General features: G+C 37.8%; 1 protein-coding gene across 1 annotated transcript; it reads left to right on the top strand.

Annotated features, from left to right (window-relative positions):
* The first annotated feature begins 4,033 nt into the window (after positions 1-4,033).
* On the top strand, positions 4,034-15,232 carry LOC587628 (transmembrane protein 272). Its single transcript, XM_030980554.1, has 6 exons — positions 4,034-4,160; positions 7,626-7,701; positions 11,893-12,006; positions 12,863-12,922; positions 14,023-14,241; positions 14,729-15,232. The coding sequence occupies exons 1-6, from the start codon at positions 4,158-4,160 to the stop codon at positions 14,983-14,985; spliced, it is 729 nt and encodes a 242-aa protein (XP_030836414.1). The 5' UTR covers positions 4,034-4,157; the 3' UTR covers positions 14,986-15,232.
* Positions 15,233-18,228: the final 2,996 nt, after the last annotated feature.

Below are 18,228 nucleotides of genomic sequence, written 5' to 3'. Positions count from 1 at the left end.
ACATAAGGAAGAACAGAAAGAGAAAGTGATAGAATGATTAAAACAAAGAATAACATAAGAGAAGGTGAAAGAAGGAAGAAACAAAGAATAACATAAGGAAAGACAGAAAGAGCAAATGATAGAATGATAAAAACAAAGAATAACATAAGAAAAGGTGATAGAAGGGGGAAAAAAGAATAACATAAGAATAGAGCAAATTGCGTATTCCATTCCGTGGTTGAATGACCACTATTTTGTTTTGTGTTTTGTAATGTGCGCTGGTTACTTCTGTACTCAGTGATACCACAGGTCCATGATCATACTAAGGGTGCGTTCAATCGAATTTTCGAAGCTAGACTCACAAACATGAATCACAATTCAAAACGCCGTTACAAAAAGCAAGGTCACTGCGGTTTGCGTTCAAGCGATTTTTCATCAACGCTGATTCTAGCTCATTGCGAGCCAAACCACTGCGCATCACACTGCGCAGTATGGCCCAGGAACTTCGGCGCGCGCTTTCTGGAATTGTATACGGCCGACTGTCGACTGCTGTTTTGAGCATAGATCGCAATAATAAGACAAAGAATGAGAAGGTGATAGAAGGAAGAAACAAAGAATAACATAAGGAAAGACAGAAAGATAAAGTCGATAGAATGAATAAAACAAAGAATAACATAAGAGAAGGTGAAAGAAGGAAGAATCGAAGAATAACATAAGGAAAGACAGAAAGAGAGAGTGATAGAATGCTTAAAACAAAGAATTACATAAAAGGTGATAGAAGGAAAAAACAAAGCATAACATAAGAATAGAAGGAAGAAACAAAGAATAACAAAAGAGAAGGTAATAGAAGGAAAAAACAAAGAATAACATAAAAATAGAAGGAAGAAACAAAGAATAACATAAGGAAAGACAGAAAGAGAATGTGAAAAAAGGAAGGAACAAAGAATGACATAAGGAAGAACAGAAAGAGAAAGTGATAGAATGATTAAAACAAAGAATAACATAAGAGAAGGTGAAAGAAGGAAGAAACAAAGAATAACATAAGGAAAGACAGAAAGAGCAAATGATAGAATGATAAAAACAAAGAATAACATAAGAAAAGGTGATAGAAGGGGGAAAAAAGAATAACATAAGAATAGAGCAAATTGCGTATTCCATTCCGTGGTTGAATGACCACTATTTTGTTTTGTGTTTTGTAATGTGCGCTGGTTACTTCTGTACTCAGTGATACCACAGGTCCATGATCATACTAAGGGTGCGTTCAATCGAATTTTCGAAGCTAGACTCACAAACATGAATCACAATTCAAAACGCCGTTACAAAAAGCAAGGTCACTGCGGTTTGCGTTCAAGCGATTTTTCATCAACGCTGATTCTAGCTCATTGCGAGCCAAACCACTGCGCATCACACTGCGCAGTATGGCCCAGGAACTTCGGCGCGCGCTTTCTGGAATTGTATACGGCCGACTGTCGACTGCTGTTTTGAGCATAGATCGCAATAATAAGACAAAGAATGAGAAGGTGATAGAAGGAAGAAACAAAGAATAACATAAGGAAAGACAGAAAGATAAAGTCGATAGAATGAATAAAACAAAGAATAACATAAGAGAAGGTGAAAGAAGGAAGAATCGAAGAATAACATAAGGAAAGACAGAAAGAGAGAGTGATAGAATGCTTAAAACAAAGAATTACATAAAAGGTGATAGAAGGAAAAAACAAAGCATAACATAAGAATAGAAGGAAGAAACAAAGAATAACAAAAGAGAAGGTAATAGAAGGAAAAAACAAAGAATAACATAAAAATAGAAGGAAAAAACAAAGAATAACAAAAGAGAAGGTAATAGAAGGAAAAAACAAAGAATAACATAAAAATAGAAGGAAGAAACAAAGAATAACATAAGGAAAGACAGAAAGAGCAAATGATAGAATGATAAAAACAAAGAATAACATAAGAAAAGGTGATAGAAGGGGGAAAAAAGAATAACATAAGAATAGAAGGAAGAAACAAAGAATAACATAAGGAAAGACAGAAAGAGAAAATGATAGAAGGAAAAACAAGGAATAACATAACGGAACAGGCCACGATGGTATAGTGAACGCAAATTGCATGCAAAGCGGGCGCGCGGTTTTTCCCAAACCGGAAGAGGCTTCGTCATACAATCATGATTGAGAACTCCGTCCGTTCAATCGAATTTTAGCGACCGTGATTCTTTTGAATCATGATACAAAACGCTTCTTTTTCAGCGTTTCATGTTTGTGTTTTCAAACACGTTTATTTTTACGACCGACGAAAAAATCGCTTGAACGCATTGCGTTTTAAACTAAACGTCTTTAGAAACCGTGATTCTATGGTGAAAAAGTGTCGATTAAACGCACCCTATATAATCCGTGCGTTGTTTTTTGCTTGTTATAAGGGTGCGTTTAATCGACACTTTTTCACCATAGAATCACGGTTTCTAAAGACGTTTAGTTTAAAACGCAATGCGTTCAAGCGATTTTTTCGTCGGTCGTAAAAATAAACGTGTTTGAAAACACAAACATGAAACGCTGAAAAAGATGCGTTTTGTATCATGATTCAAAAGAATCACGGTCGCTAAAATTCGATTGAACGGACGGAGTTCTCAATCATGATTGTATGACGAAGCCTCTTCCGGTTTGGGAAAAACCGCGCGCCCGCTTTGCATGCAATTTGCGTTCACTATACCATCGTGGCCTGTTCCGTTATGTTATTCCTTGTTTTTCCTTCTATCATTTTCTCTTTCTGTCTTTCCTTATGTTATTCTTTGTTTCTTCCTTCTATTCTTATGTTATTCTTTTTTCCCCCTTCTATCACCTTTTCTTATGTTATTCTTTGTTTTTATCATTCTATCATTTGCTCTTTCTGTCTTTCCTTATGTTATTCTTTGTTTCTTCCTTCTATACTCATGTTATTCTTTGTTTTTTCCTTCTATCACCTTTTCTTATGTAATTCTTTGTTTTAAGCATTCTATCAATTTCTCTTTCTGTCTTTCCTTATGTTATTCTTTGTTTCTTCCTTCTATCATCTTCTCTTATGTTATTCTTTGTTTTTATAATTTTATCACTTTCTCTTATGTTATTCTTTGTTTTAATCATTCTGTTACTTTCTCTTTCTATCTTTCCTTATGTTATTCTTTGATTCTTCCTTCTTTCACCTTCTCTTATGTTATTCTTTGTTTTAATCATTCTATCACTTTCTCTTTCTGTTCTTCCTTATGTCATTCTTTGTTCCTTCCTTTTTTCACATTCTCTTTCTGTCTTTCCTTATGTTATTCTTTGTTTCTTCCTTCTATTTTTATGTTATTCTTTGTTTTTTCCTTCTATTACCTTCTCTTTTGTTATTATTTGTTTTTTCCTTCTATTTTTATGTTATTCTTTGTTTTTTCCTTCTATTACCTTCTCTTTTGTTATTCTTTGTTTCTTCCTTCTATTCTTATGTTATGCTTTGTTTTTTCCTTCTATCACCTTTTATGTAATTCTTTGTTTTAAGCATTCTATCACTCTCTCTTTCTGTCTTTCCTTATGTTATTCTTCGATTCTTCCTTCTTTCACCTTCTCTTATGTTATTCTTTGTTTTATTCATTCTATCGACTTTATCTTTCTGTCTTTCCTTATGTTATTCTTTGTTTCTTCCTTCTATCACCTTCTCATTCTTTGTCTTATTATTGCGATCTATGCTCAAAACAGCAGTCGACAGTCGGCCGTATACAATTCCAGAAAGCGCGCGCCGAAGTTCCTGGGCCATACTGCGCAGTGTGATGCGCAGTGGTTTGGCTCGCAATGAGCTAGAATCAGCGTTGATGAAAAATCGCTTGAACGCAAACCGCAGTGACCTTGCTTTTTGTAACGGCGTTTTGAATTGTGATTCATGTTTGTGAGTCTAGCTCATATCTCTATGGTCTAGCTTCGAAAATTCGATTGAACCATCGAGATAAAATATCTCCAATCATTCCTGGATTGAACGCACCCATAGTGCGTGCTATCAGCAAAACGTGTACTATACGTCGCATTGTAGTCTACATTGTAGTCGTTTGCAGACGAAGCAAGCGGAGTCCGTGAGTTTGTTGCAGTCTCTATCCCATCAAGTTAATCAGGGCTGAACTTTCCCTTTCAACCACGCCCATTTCGTTTCCGACAACATCATCCATAATCATCTTAAAGATGGTAAGTTTTATTCGAGAAGTAGATTAATCAGAAAAGTATTATGCATGGTTTTGGTAACTGCAAATTCCTTGGCATTTTAAAGGCTTACAGATAAAAAAGAAATTGTAATCAATTTGAAATTGATATTATTTTCGAAATAACTTCTTGCACTCTATCAGACTATTTATGATATAGCCTGGCCAGACTCGCGGCTCCAGCAGATGCATGAGCGATGTGTATATTCAGATATGATCGAGACAAGGAAGTATAATAAGAGTGGGAACAAGGAAGGTGTGAAATCATACACTTTTATAGATGTTAAACACTTATCTTGCTATCAGTAGACGTTTTAAAACCACCGTTTCACATTTTGTGGCGTTGCACAGTGGGCCAGGCAGCCAAAACTAATTTTTGGTGATTTATGTTTTGTTTTATGTTTTTTCTTGCCCAGGTGAAAGATAATAGATTGAAGAATACCTCAGTAAAATATTTAATTCCGGTATGCACAATAAGGGTATAAATTTACTCCCTCAAACAACAAAATCTTACATATTCACAGTTTCAGTGCAAAAGTGACTAATTTTATAAATCTTTCAATTTAACATGAAGTTTTTAAGTTATTGATATGAAATTTTTCTCGCATATTCCTGATAGTTTATTTCACTGCATGAATGGGTTAAAAATGGATAGAAACACAATCTTCAAAATATATTATAGGGTAATTCACTGTAAAATGGACTAATTATCCAAGTTTTTTATAAATCTTCTTTTCAGTGATTTTCTCTGCATTATACGTATTTGATGTGGTCAAAACATCACCACCCTATAGGTGTGCCCGCTATTTACCCGAGGAGATCGAGGGGAGGGTACAATAAGCCATAGGGGGCCTACAGCTAGTGTTGTATACAATGTATTGAATATCCTATATGTAAAACATGAAATAAAGCTTCCTAAAATACAAATGAATTTCACAAAATTTAATATAAATTTAACTTCTTTTCAGTGATTTTCTTTGGATTTTACGTATTTTACGTAGTCAAAACATCACCTCCCTGTAGGTGTGCCCGCCTACCTCTACATGTGCCCAGGAGAAGGGAGGGTAATAAGCCATACAGCTAGTGTTGTATATCGAATATTCTAGATGTAAAAGATGATTTTTTTTTCTTCAAATGAATAAAAAGACAACCTGATAAATGATAGTAGAATTTGATGTTTCAAAATAAACAAATTTTCTTGTTTTCTGCGCCAAATTCGTAACATCATCGGCTAAGCAGTACAAAATTGGCCTATAGGTTAGGGTATAAATATTATGTTACATCATAGCTTGAATGTCGTTGGTATCTTATTTTAGAGTATGCCAGAACCTGAATAAATTTCATAACAATTTATTAATAAGTACACATATCTGTAATATTTTGTACCAGGGATGGAGGAATCTAATGCGATCATTTGAAGTGTCAACAACTGAAGTATTGAAATACGGACCCGTGTGATTTGTTCACGATATACATGATATACATGCCTAGATATACTTTGTCTAGTTCTGATATTCTTTCACCAATGTAGAACGCTGCAAAAATAATTGTTTCTGTAAAAATTTAGGTTTTCTCAATCTATTCAACATCAGCTAAACGGCTAAAAGTCCTCTTAGGTTAAATTATAGCATATCATAACTAAATGCATAAATGTAGTTCGGTATTTACGTGTTAATGTTTTCTCTTACCTCCTAAATTACATTATTATGATACATAATATATAGGCCTAGTGTCATAAACAGAAGCCAAAATATCGTTTCCCATTTTTCACTTCCGTTATAATTATGTCTGTCTGAGTTTTCTCATATATTATTGTAGCGAGGAATGTTAGAATCAAAGCTGAACGAAGTAATACCCAAATTTGGACATGCTTATACCCTTCAAATAGTTTTCTATTGTAATTTTACTCTAAAGGATCTATTCGACAAACTTGTTTTTGAGCTCTAAAGCACCCACGCTCCTAAAACCTTTCAGAATGTTCCTTTCAAATGTGTTTTTCTTTCTTCTTTTAACCTTGGCCATGTTACAAATATCGTGTTCACATACGATATGTACATGATCTAAAGAGTGTGCCAGTCCGTATATCATGGTATGACTAATGGGGATTTGTAAAACTGACAGGTCACTAATTGGCGTGGGGTCCAGAGGGCTGAGCCCCATGAAGCTCAGGGGTTTTAGGCATTTGAAATAACGGTCAGAATAGCATCCAGAAGCCCGCAGAGCCCCCGGAAGCTGGGGGGGGGGGGGGTTAGGGCATTTAATTACGGTCAGATGATCATTTATTGATACCTTGTTTATTACACTGGTAGGACACTAATTGGCGTGGGGTCCAGGGGGCGGAGCTCCCAAAAGCTCAGGGTCTATAGGCATTAAATTACGGTCATATAAGCATATTTTGATATTGTGTGACACTGGCAGGTCACTATTCTTTCTTTCTTTCTTTTAATTTCTCTTTAACATTTTTTTCTTCTCAAAACAAGTGGGGGGGGGGGGGGGCTCGAGCCCCCCCCCTGAGCCCCGCCGTTCTGAGGTCCTGACACGTAGGCTTCTAAATAAGCATATCTTTTGTAAATTTGAGAATTTGTCATTGTCGAACGAAGCAAAAAAAAGTATAGTTTACACAAAAAGTGAGGAAAAATCACCGAAAATCATGTCATTTTAGCAACATTTTGTAAATCACTGGTATCGCATTAGAAATTAACCGCGTTTGATTTTTTGATTTTTTTTTAGTACGCCAGTGGGTGTCACGGTGCTACTAACGGATTACAGATTTTCTACAATATTTACTTGTACATTTGGCCCTCCAGAGCCTAAAAATGTGTTCGAGTCTTTAGTCAGTATTTGCTATACATAATCTTTTTGCACTTTTTTCAATTTTTTCGTGGGGGGGGGGGGGGGAACGATCCCCCCTAAAAAGATTGAGGTGGGGGACGTGTCCCCGCCCCGTCCCCCGAGATCGCCACCCCTGCATGTACATACATGTAATTAACTTAAGACAGTTACTATATGGACAGTAATTTGATACAGAAAACTTTGAACGGTTAGGATAATTATAAATCCTACTTTAAGCTTTTTCGGAGCCTTAAATAAGTGCAGTGCAGAGGTGGTGACTCTCCTCCATTTAACGTCCTTTCCGAGGACGGAGTGTATTCCACTTAACATAGCCTGCTTTTATGAAATAGGGGACGGGCACGTTGACATACAACGCAGGTTTCAGTCATCCCGCCTGGGTTAAATTCGAACCCACGATCTTTGGTTCGACAGGCAGGCGCCTTACCGACTGAGCCAACTCGCTTCCTCTTTTTGTTTGTTGCTGGACTTTGTTTGTTAGGGGGAGAGTGATCGAGGGAATGACCGTAAATGTTGAGGGTCGTTCGTGCACCCTACAAATAAACCAAGGTTCATTGTTTGTGAATTTGTTTTGATAATCATTATAATTTCTATTTTCCAGGCGCAAGACAACAATGCCATCGCTATGTCACCGACCGACCCGACAGCTCCTCCATCGAATGATGCAACACAACAAGGTTAGTTCCAATTATACTATATCACCACTTGGGGGTGTTTCACTAAGCCCTAAAATCGATCTTAAAATCGATCTGATTGATTTTTTTCTTCTTAATAAGAACCCCCTTCCCTTTCTCTTAAATGCCACTTTTCACCTCTCATAAGTGCCCCTTTTTGACACGTGTCCCTTTTCCTTTAGTATCATATTTCCTTCGAATAAGTGCCCCTTATCCTTCTTTTTTATATGAGCCTCTTCCCCATTTCAAAATGCCCCTATCAAAATCTGATAGGTGCCCTTTTCCTTCAACAGATTCCCCATTTCTTTTCTCACAAGTGCCTGTTTTCATCTCTGTTGAGGGTCCCTTTTCAGGTGCAAGAAGTGCCATTTCCACCTCTGAAAACTGCTCTTTTTACTTTGACACGATCACCCTTTCTTTTCTAATAACTGTCCTTTTCCCTTTTGATAATTGCATACTTTTCCTGTCTCCGTAACATGCACCCCTAATTCAAGGCGACTTAGAGCCCCTTTTCTTCAATTCTCCCTAGAGCTCGCTTGCTACGCTCGCTCGCATTTCTTGTGCATGTATTTGTTCCTCATTTCATCTATTTCTATAAACATGATATATTTGTTTCTTGTAATGATGTATTTTCTGGAATATTATTGTAACGCCAGTATAAACCAAATGTCTATGTACTTTGTTTGCAAAGACCAAGTAAAATATCTTGTATCTTGTATCTTGAATTTATAGATATTATAATTATGTGACTTATACAAGAACTTTTCAGTCTTTCTTCATTAGATTGTGATTTAATACTCATCAGGGTTTGTTTTTTGTCTTCTTTTTATGATGTGATTTTTTCTCACTAGGACCTCACAAATCTTAAAAATTTGCTCGCTCGAAAATTAATATACAGACCATCACACCCAACTGCAAATAATTATGTTGCTTAATTAGGCAGTATCTTGTACCACGTATAATAAGGAAAGAAATATTGGTGTCATCCCTGGTACTGTAATCACAATCGTGACGATTTAGGGGTATAAACCAATGTCTAAAAATGGTGTATGTTTTTTTTTAGTGTTTCCCTTTGTAGGTATTGTATTTGGTCTTTGCAAACAAGTTACATAGAAATTTGGTTTCCACTGGCTTTACAATAATATTCAAGAAAAGACATAATTACAAGAAATAAATATATCATGTTTATAGAAATAGATGAAATATGGAACAAATACATGCAAAAGAAATGCGAGCGAGCTCTAGGGAGAATCAAAGAAAAAGGGGCTCTAGGTCGCCTTGAATTAGAGGTGCATGTTATGAAGAAGCGAAAAGTATGCAATTCTCAGAAGGAAAAACGACAGTTATTAGAAGAGAAAAGGTGCTAGTGTCAAAGTGAAAAGGGCAATTATCAGAGGTGAAAATGGCACTTCTTCCACCTGAAAAAGGCCACTCAACAGAGATGAAAAAAGGCACTTGTGAGAATGGAAATGGGGAATCTGATGTAGGCAAAGGGCACCTATTAGATGCTAAAAGGGCCATTTTTAAAAGGCTCATATAAAAAAGGAAAAGGGGCATTTATCCGAAGAAAATATGGAACTTATTAGAAAGGAAAAGGGGCACGTGTCAAAATAAAAGGGGTACTTATCATAGGTGCCAAAGTGGCATTTAACAGAAAGAGAAGGGAGTTCTTATTACGAAGGAAAAAGTGCACTTCTTAAAAAAGGAAAAAGGACACGAGTCAAAGTAAAATAGGGCAAAAATATCAAATGTGAAAAGAGGAATTTCTCGCACATGAAACAAGGTACTCACTAGAGATGAAAAGAGAGGAAAAGTACTGTTATTAGAAAAGAAAAGGGCACTTGTCCCATGTAAAATGGGCACTTTGGGGGGACCTGAACAAGTGGGGGCACAGCGCCCCCCCCCCCTCTCCCACCGGCAGTGCCGCCTCTGGCATAATGACCAATAGTGAGAGAAAAAACCCGGAAAATCATGTCATTTCAGCAACATTTGTAAATCACTGGTATCGAATCGGAAATGAACCACGTTTATTATTATTATTGTTATTTTATTTGGCAAATCAAGGAACATAAATACAACAATATAACAAAAACAGAATTGAGACAAAATCAATAGAAAACATACATAAATATTGCAATAGCAGGTGCATCCGGTCAAGCTGCCCGGGTATGGAAACAGTTAACCTAATAACTATGACCCGCAGACCTTCCTCCCCAATTTGGGGTGTCAACTGCCCCCCCCCCCCATCAGTCAAGAAGAACAAAGACAACAACCTGGATTTATAACCCTTATAGCACATTCGAATCCATGTGTGTGTGTGGGGGGGGGGGGGGTTCGTATGGCACGATGGATCAATCTGTGCTAGTTATCCCTGCGCCATATGGACAGGACGAGTTAACCCATCATTTTTTATTTTGTCGCGTTATGTAGCCTATCCCTGTTACCTTAATATGGAAAGTTTCTTGGCAAAAAAGAGGGGGGGGGGAAGAAAATGACATGAAGGAAATGAGATATAGGCCCTTATTATACTTATTTTTTCATCTGATACACTGCTCAAAACACTGACAAAATCAAGCAGATGTAACTGGTACCTATATGAATGACTGTAAACGTCTATCATTTGAACATCGGACAAGGAAAGCTGAGTATAATGTACAGCGACCCCATTGACCTCCAGACTCGAAAGTGGATATAATGAATTAGTCTCTAAGGAGTGGTTGTTAATGTAACAGTTTTAGTGTTGGTTAATGTGATATATATTCACGTGTCGTGTATTGTTTCACGAATTGGCACAGACACATACATTGTTGGTCATAATGGTGGAATATTTATTTTTACCCCAGTTTAGGGAAGGATTTTTAAAAATTATTTATTTCTAATAGATCTAGATAATGGCATACATTCTCAGATTTTATTGAATATTAATTTGCGAGTATTTGTTTTGCATGACTGCTTAATCATATGTGTGCTACTATGCTAATCAGCTAAGGGACCTATGTCCTTAAGTCATAATTGACAGTAATGAGGATTAATGCCTCACAAAAGGGCACTAATATATAGCTGATCGACACGATTTTTATCCTGGGGCCCCACAGTAACGAGGCCATTGCTTAGCCCCTGAATCATGACTGTACGCAGTGTTTGCTAGGGTACGCGGCCCCTTCCACAAATCCCTCAAAACGAAGAAAATGCAATAAATTGTCAAAAAATCATTGCATTTTCCCCCGGCCCCCAACAGGAAAAATTCCTCTGTAGGGCCATGCATTATGGTTCAAGGCATGGCCATACAGAGGAATTTTTCCTGTTGGGGGCCGGGGGAAAATGCAATGAATTTTTGACAATTTATTGCATTTTCTTCGTTTTGGGGGATTTGTGGGGGCGGCCGCGTACCCTAGCAAACACTGCGTACAGTCATGATTCAGGGGCTAAGCAATGGCCTCGTTACTGTGAGGCCCCAGGATAAAAATCGTGTCGATCAGCTACATATTAGTGCCCTTTTGTGAGGCATTAATCCTCATTACTGTCAATTATGATTTAAGGAGGTAGGTTCCCTAGCTGATTAGCATAGTAGCCCACATATGATTTAGCAGTCACGCAAAACAAACACTCGCAAATTAATATTCAATAAAATCTGAGAATGTATGCCATTATCTAGATCTATTAGAAATAAATAATTTTTTAAAATCCTTCCCTAAACTGGGGTAAACATAATTATTCCACCATTATGACCAACAGTGTACAATGAATTAAAAAGTCCGACACTATGTAGTGCCCTATACTCTGAAGTGACAGTGCAAATGAGATGTATATTATTACTGAAATCACAAAGAGATCTTTGACGTATAGTATAGTATATTCCCAGACAAAATCCATGCTTGTATCGTATAGGCCTGTTTGCAATATTTTCTCCTAATTGTGCACCGCAGCAATTTTAGACCCTATGTAGGCACCTCAAAATGTGATGAACTTTTCTCTTCTTGTCAGAGATATTCTCGACTGTCTTGTGCCCACCATCTAGTGAAAGTATCCTGGATCCCCCCTCCCTCTCTCACCCCTGCACTGTCATACCTCTTAACCGCTGAATAATCTTCAGAATTGTAATTATCAACGAAGTGATAAATGATTAACTTAGTAAAATGTATTAAAATGTTAAAGGGGAAATTAATTACTTTTATTTTTCTTCTTAATCATCAGATGGATCTCCGCTATCTTACCAATCCATCTTTGGCAAGATCAAGAGTGAGAAAGAGAAGAACGCCAGTCCGCTCGGTTTCATCGGATCTGTCGTCAAGATCCTCCTCGACACATGTAAGTCTATCGACTGACATACGGTCCAGACCAGTGGTGTATCCAGACATCTATAAAACAATGGGGGCGGGGGGGGGGGGGTCGAGGAGGTTGCTTGATGGAAATTTGTTAGACAACCCCCCTTCAATCAAAATGGTCTGGAACAGGTCAAGAGACTCTCCTAGACATGTCTCGTCAGTCCCTCTTGCACCAGACCAGAGCTAGTCTGCAAGCACTGTAGTTTGCAGACTGTAATTTGACACTGCCTGTGACCATAATTACTAAAAGTCTTGAGCGGGGCCTAGATAAGTCAGTCTCTGGCTGTGTCCAGCAGCTGAAGTACAGCGCCTGTAGTAGTCTCATATTGCAGACACTGTTACGCACTTCGACTGACAAATGTTGGTTTCTACAAACTACCCAAGAGCTACTACAAGTCATGTACAACTTTACTGGGGGAAGGGTGTGGTTTCAAGCAATAATATTACTCCTAGAATACGAATTATTTTAAATAATAAGACGTAAAAATAGATATGTTTAAATAGTCGTAGAGGTCTTACAAGTATATAGCAGAATCCGCTTTGCCTACTCTCACTGATTGCTCAAAATTACAGAAATCGATTAATAGATGGAATGGTGCCACATTTAGGGTTAGGGCGAATCAAGGGGGAAGGGAGAAATAAACAGATAGTTATTACTTAATGAGACATTTTCCGCCCTATGAGGAGTACTGCAAAACATCATGTATGAATATAATTATTCATTAAATAAATTGTAATTCAAGCTATACCAATGTATAACAAAAATTGCCATTATCATAACATATAGAATTCGTGGATTCTTTCTAAAACAAGTTCCGTGCGTTTGTTCTTTTTTACAGTCATCGTGACATTATTTATGGCATTAATGCTCGCCATTCCCATTACAATGGTCGCAATTGGTAAGTATGAATGATAACTTCTGCAAATTCAGTATATGTAGTTAGTAACGTATTCTCATGATCATTTAATGCAGCTAGAAGTAGATTGACATTACTCTCTTTCGATGAATAATTGACAGAAAAGATTAAAGAGAACATTGAAAGAGTAGACTATATAAAAAGGTATAGTCCCATTCAACCGATAATCATACCGCATACTATTTTACATGTTTAGATAGGCAATAAAAGCATTTAACATGACAAAAAAAGTGGTCGAACATTTATATACAATATGAATTTATATTGAAGATATTTATCCTTACATAATCATATTTTAACTTTTTGAAGAGAATATTTGCCTCTCCACCCTCGATCCACCACTTGTATACGGAAACTGTGGCGTGACGAAGTTGTCGATCCGCATACCAAAAATGCTTTCCTATTATTGATATAGAGTACCGAAGTGCTAACGTCATATTTGCTCGTCGTCAAGGTTTCTGGTTCTAAATAATTGAGCCTGCGCATGAGGTTCACCGCGAAATCATGCAAGCAACGGCCTGGAGCAGGGCGAATCCAGTGTTTGGGGCTGGTGTGACCAGCACACCATTGTTTAGCACAAAATTGTTTGGAGCCAGCAACCTTGACAACTAGGCCAGTAAACCGTCACACTTTAAGAGGTACTCTATTTAGCCAAAGGTAAATGGTCTCACACTAAACTTTAACAAAATTGTATTTGTTCTGAATGATAGAAAAAGCGTATACTTCCGAACGAACGTAGTGCACAAACATTTCTTCTTCGGTCATGCTATAAATGAATTTATAACTTGACAACAAAAAATATAAACAAACGGCAGAATATTAAAGAAAAAATCCCAATAGACTGACGCATATAAGGCCGAGATCCATGAGGCAGACGGCCCAAGAGACCGACAAAGTCAATGTCAATAGCATCGAGGGTCGCCAGTCTCGCCAACCATAAAAATTAGTGTTCAGATCCACGAGACCGACAAAGTGGTCCCATGTGCAGCAGATGAAGGTGTGATATTCTAAAGGACTTACACCAACATAATTTATAGTTGTCGTTGCTAACAATTCAATATCATTCATTGCACTAACCACAGGAGCCGTATATCTGGACGACTGCCCCGCAGAAAGATTTATCCCTATCTATTTGATCACCATGGGGGCGGCTTACATAGTAAAGTTATTGATCGATCTGAAGGGGAGGGCTCAACGCTCTAGACTTCCTCAAGAAGAACAGGCCTTCTTCGAACCCAACAAAGTGGAGGGTGGACTCAGCCATCTCATCGGAGTATTCTGCTTCGCATTTTTCATCGCCGGTGAGTATTTAATTGTTGTCTGTCTCTTTTCCTTCTAAAAAAAGAGATGTAGTTGGTATATATTCTGTTTATTGTGTCACAAGTGAAAGGTTTTTCATGTTCTGACAAAAGGTAAGCTATTTCGACAAACAAGAGCAGACCTTGCAAACACGTAAAAAATCGGGACCCCATGCTGAATCCGTCTGCAAAGTCCCAACATCAATATAGATTTCATCATATGTTTTATAGACAACATGGATTTGCTGAGGGAAGGAAAGTTTTAGTGGTGAAATCATATTCAAAAGGTCGCTCCTTCTCGTTAAGTCTATCCTTGATTCTTCTAATAGTTTCCCCTCTGCTCTCCTCATTCTTATTTTGAGATGCCAGCGTGGAAGACGTTCTGGCATGATTCCTTTCATGCCAGTGTCGTTTGAAACTAACTTCATACAAACAGACAAATGAATACCGTGGGTTTTATTTTCCTATTTTCACCTCTCCTTTCATCCAGGAAATGTATGGATCTATCGGATCTACAAGCCCAACACCACGGTCATTTCTGATGCTGACTACTGCCACCCGACGCTCTACTACTTCGCCTTCTGGGTGACCACTGTCTGCTACATCATCGCGGCTTCTTCTGCTTATGTGGCAGCTGTATGGGCGGCCTGTCCAGCTGCGGCGCCATGGCCACTTCGGATTATGATATCGAAGATGATATATGATGCTGTTATTGATGGTGATGACGACGATGATTCCTGCACATAATTCTGTATATTGTGGCATCATACTTATACCCCCCAAAACGCAGTTAGTACAGTGTAGTGCGTCTATCATGTCGCATGGTGCTACCTAGTTATTCCCCAACCCTTTTATTTATCAACTTTTCTGGATACGCCATTGGTTTTCGATAATGTATTGAAATGTTGGTGGGTGTTTCTTTTTTTGGAGGGGGTGGGGCATATGTAATTTTACCCAATGCTGGATAATATGCCACTGATAATTAAATTAACAAATTTATTGTCTCTGTTCGCATCATAAAGGTTTAAACAAATATAAATTGTCTTCATAATACGTTTTCCATTCAGTAAAGAAAGACGTAGGCGTTGTGTGTTATTGACTCAACAGATTTTAAACACACTCTCAGTATACCTACACATTAAAAAGACAAATTAGCGATTAAAACAAAGAATAGTCATTATAGTTTGGTAAAGTGTTTCGCCCTGTGCCCTCTATGGGGAGAAATACGAAGTAGGCTACGCCTAAACAATGTTGTTTTGTATAGACCCCTCGGTGAAACAGCGCCACCATGTTGGTGGATGCTGAGTAGGGCCACCCAGCCTTTTATCTCTTATAGGATGTGTACATATTGTGTAATGTTTCGATTATCGTACTTCTAAGTTCTTTTTATATGGAAATAAATTCAAATAAATTCAAATGTAACAACTATCAGGCTGTATGTTTACAGGCAACGAGGTTTGTATGGGTTTCTATCACTCTTTGATGTTAACACAAAAACACCTTTGAATGAAGAAGTCTGTTAAATATATAAAAACTTCGTAAAGACATTTCATTCCAGACTGTTATAGTGTGCTCCTGCTGTTTTAGACGGTGACAAGTCTGTAGGTCGGTGTTAAATTATATTTTTTCATAGGCTAGTTTTTCTTTCTTCGGTTACTATTGTCTTAGTCCTAGACGATAGTGCGTAGTATGGGGGCCAGAGTATAAGGCCTAGATAATGTTACATTAACGTCGGGATAGAGCATGGGCCCCCTGTCAGGGCCAACTAACTCTGTCGAAAAATATACGTGGTGTTACCGTACCATCATGGAAGCCTTCAAAGATTATATATTTTATATACATATATGATTATTTGTAAATATAGTTCAATAACTTTGATAGATTTAAAGTGTAATATATTCCCATCTCTGTTTTAGGTTGCAGTGAAGAGAAACTCGGCTAAAAGAGCTTGGGCTCTTATCAAAAGCAAATATGATTTGAAATACAAAAAAAAAAACACAAACAAACTGCACGACAACATCACCAACTGTGAAACTCTAAATCTTTGTATCATGAATTATTTTCCCCTAATCTTTTATGTCATATAGCTATAATTGTATCTGTGTATATAAAGGCCCGGTCACACAGAGGGGACGCATGCGGGACGCACGGCCGGCGCATGGAAAATTTCCAATTTTGGCCAGTGCGTTGTCGTTCGCTAGGCGTGCGTCATCACTCGTTACTTGTTCGTCGAGCGCGCTGGACCAACGCTGGACCAGCGCTATGCATTCGTCGTCATTCGCTGTGTGCGTCAGGATTTTTTGAGCATGCTCAAAATTGTGCGCGGAGCTCGACGCATGAATGTACACGCCAAAGAAACGCCAGACGTGCGTTGAGCGCGCTAGACCAGCGCCAGACATACGCGGGGCACACGCCCTGTATACGCACAGCGCGCTAGCTACACGCTGTGCATTTTGTGTCAGCTCGCTAGCTTTTCCAAAATCATGACAAAAGTTAGCCACACGGCCTTTTCCGATTTCCAATTCGCTGGCCGTGCGTCGTAGAACGCGGTGCATGCGTGGACCATTCGTCCAGCGCGCTAGCAACACGCTGTGCATTCGTGGAAGTTGTTATCATGTGCGCTCTGGGTACGGTCTGTATGCGTACTGAATGCGCCCTGTATGCGCTCAACGCGCTAGCAACACGCTATGCATTTGGTGTCAAAAGTTGGGCGCACGACAACGAACTGGCCAAAATTGCAAATTTCCCATGCGCTGGCCGTGCGTTCCCCATGCGTCCTCCCTGTGTGACCGGGCCTTTAGATGAATTTATATACTATCACGATGCAGTGCATGCATATAAACAGTTATGTGACGTCAAATCTTTCATGAGCTAAGTTACAACTTGTGCAGTTTGATGAAATGATTTCGTTTGGCCTTGATCCCTTTTCGTTTCTTTTAAATGTAACAATATAAAATATGCATGCTTTGGCGATAAACAAATGGTTTGCAGGGATATATTTCGTTCAATAAACAAAGGTTTTGTAGAAGATAAGAATAATTTCTTTACGATTGTATGGTTTTGTCTGACGTTAGTCTTGCAAGTTTTCACAATCGTTTTTGTATTTACATGTATATTTTATTCCACTCACATTTTAGCCTTTTTCCTCTTAATTCTGATTTTATCTCCTTTCATATAAAGAGGCATTATGTGTTTTGACAGTAACTGTACAAGTTCTTATTTGTTTGAAGAACAAATATTAATCAGGCTTATTGAATTTTGCTTGTGATTTCCCAAAATATGAATAATCGCCTGTGGGGTAGTAATTACATAGTTATTTGGGAAGAAAAAAAAACATGAAGTTGTTTGAACTTGAATAAACGTATTATTGTCGATTAATATGCAAACAAATAATGGTTCAAATCAAAAGTATTCTTACTAATGTGTATGTGTAATATAGATATTTTTTTCGTATTCATCTCATTCTTCAAAGTTTGTCTAACTCTTTGTTTACTGATGAGTAAATAAATGTTTGCATAAACAATTTTCGTGGACATTTTGTAAAAAGTCTTTTGTTTGCTGTAATATTTATTCGTTTACAAAACATTTATTGGTATGCTATAACACGATTCCGAAGACTTTAAAAAATCAGTCAGGCTTAATCCGAGGCAATGTCAGTAGGCTCGTGCGTCACCTTTGTGGAATGGTGACATTATCCTGACCCATGAATAGTGTATAGCACCTCTTATAGCTTTCATAGGTGTATAATAAAATGAAGAAGTATTTGATCTTTCTAGCTTTTGGCAATCCTCATGATCCTTTGTACTATTCACTATGTTGGAATTGAGGTTAAACAAATATTAGAAGATGAAAAGACATTTTTACCTAAACTATTCCAGTCGTACTTGTTGATATACATTGCCATCGGGTAATGACAAAATCATAGTGATAGTGATAATATTTGACTTATACAAAACAGACACGAGAGAATCTACAGAGTTCAAATTTCCT

The sequence above is a fragment of the Strongylocentrotus purpuratus genome, unplaced genomic scaffold, assembly GCF_000002235.5.
Source record: "Strongylocentrotus purpuratus isolate Spur 01 unplaced genomic scaffold, Spur_5.0 spur5_scaffold_11, whole genome shotgun sequence".
NCBI lineage: Eukaryota > Metazoa > Echinodermata > Echinoidea > Camarodonta > Strongylocentrotidae > Strongylocentrotus > Strongylocentrotus purpuratus.
The sequence above is the reverse complement of the archived record's forward strand: the minus strand, read 5'-3'. Positions and strand labels throughout refer to the sequence as shown.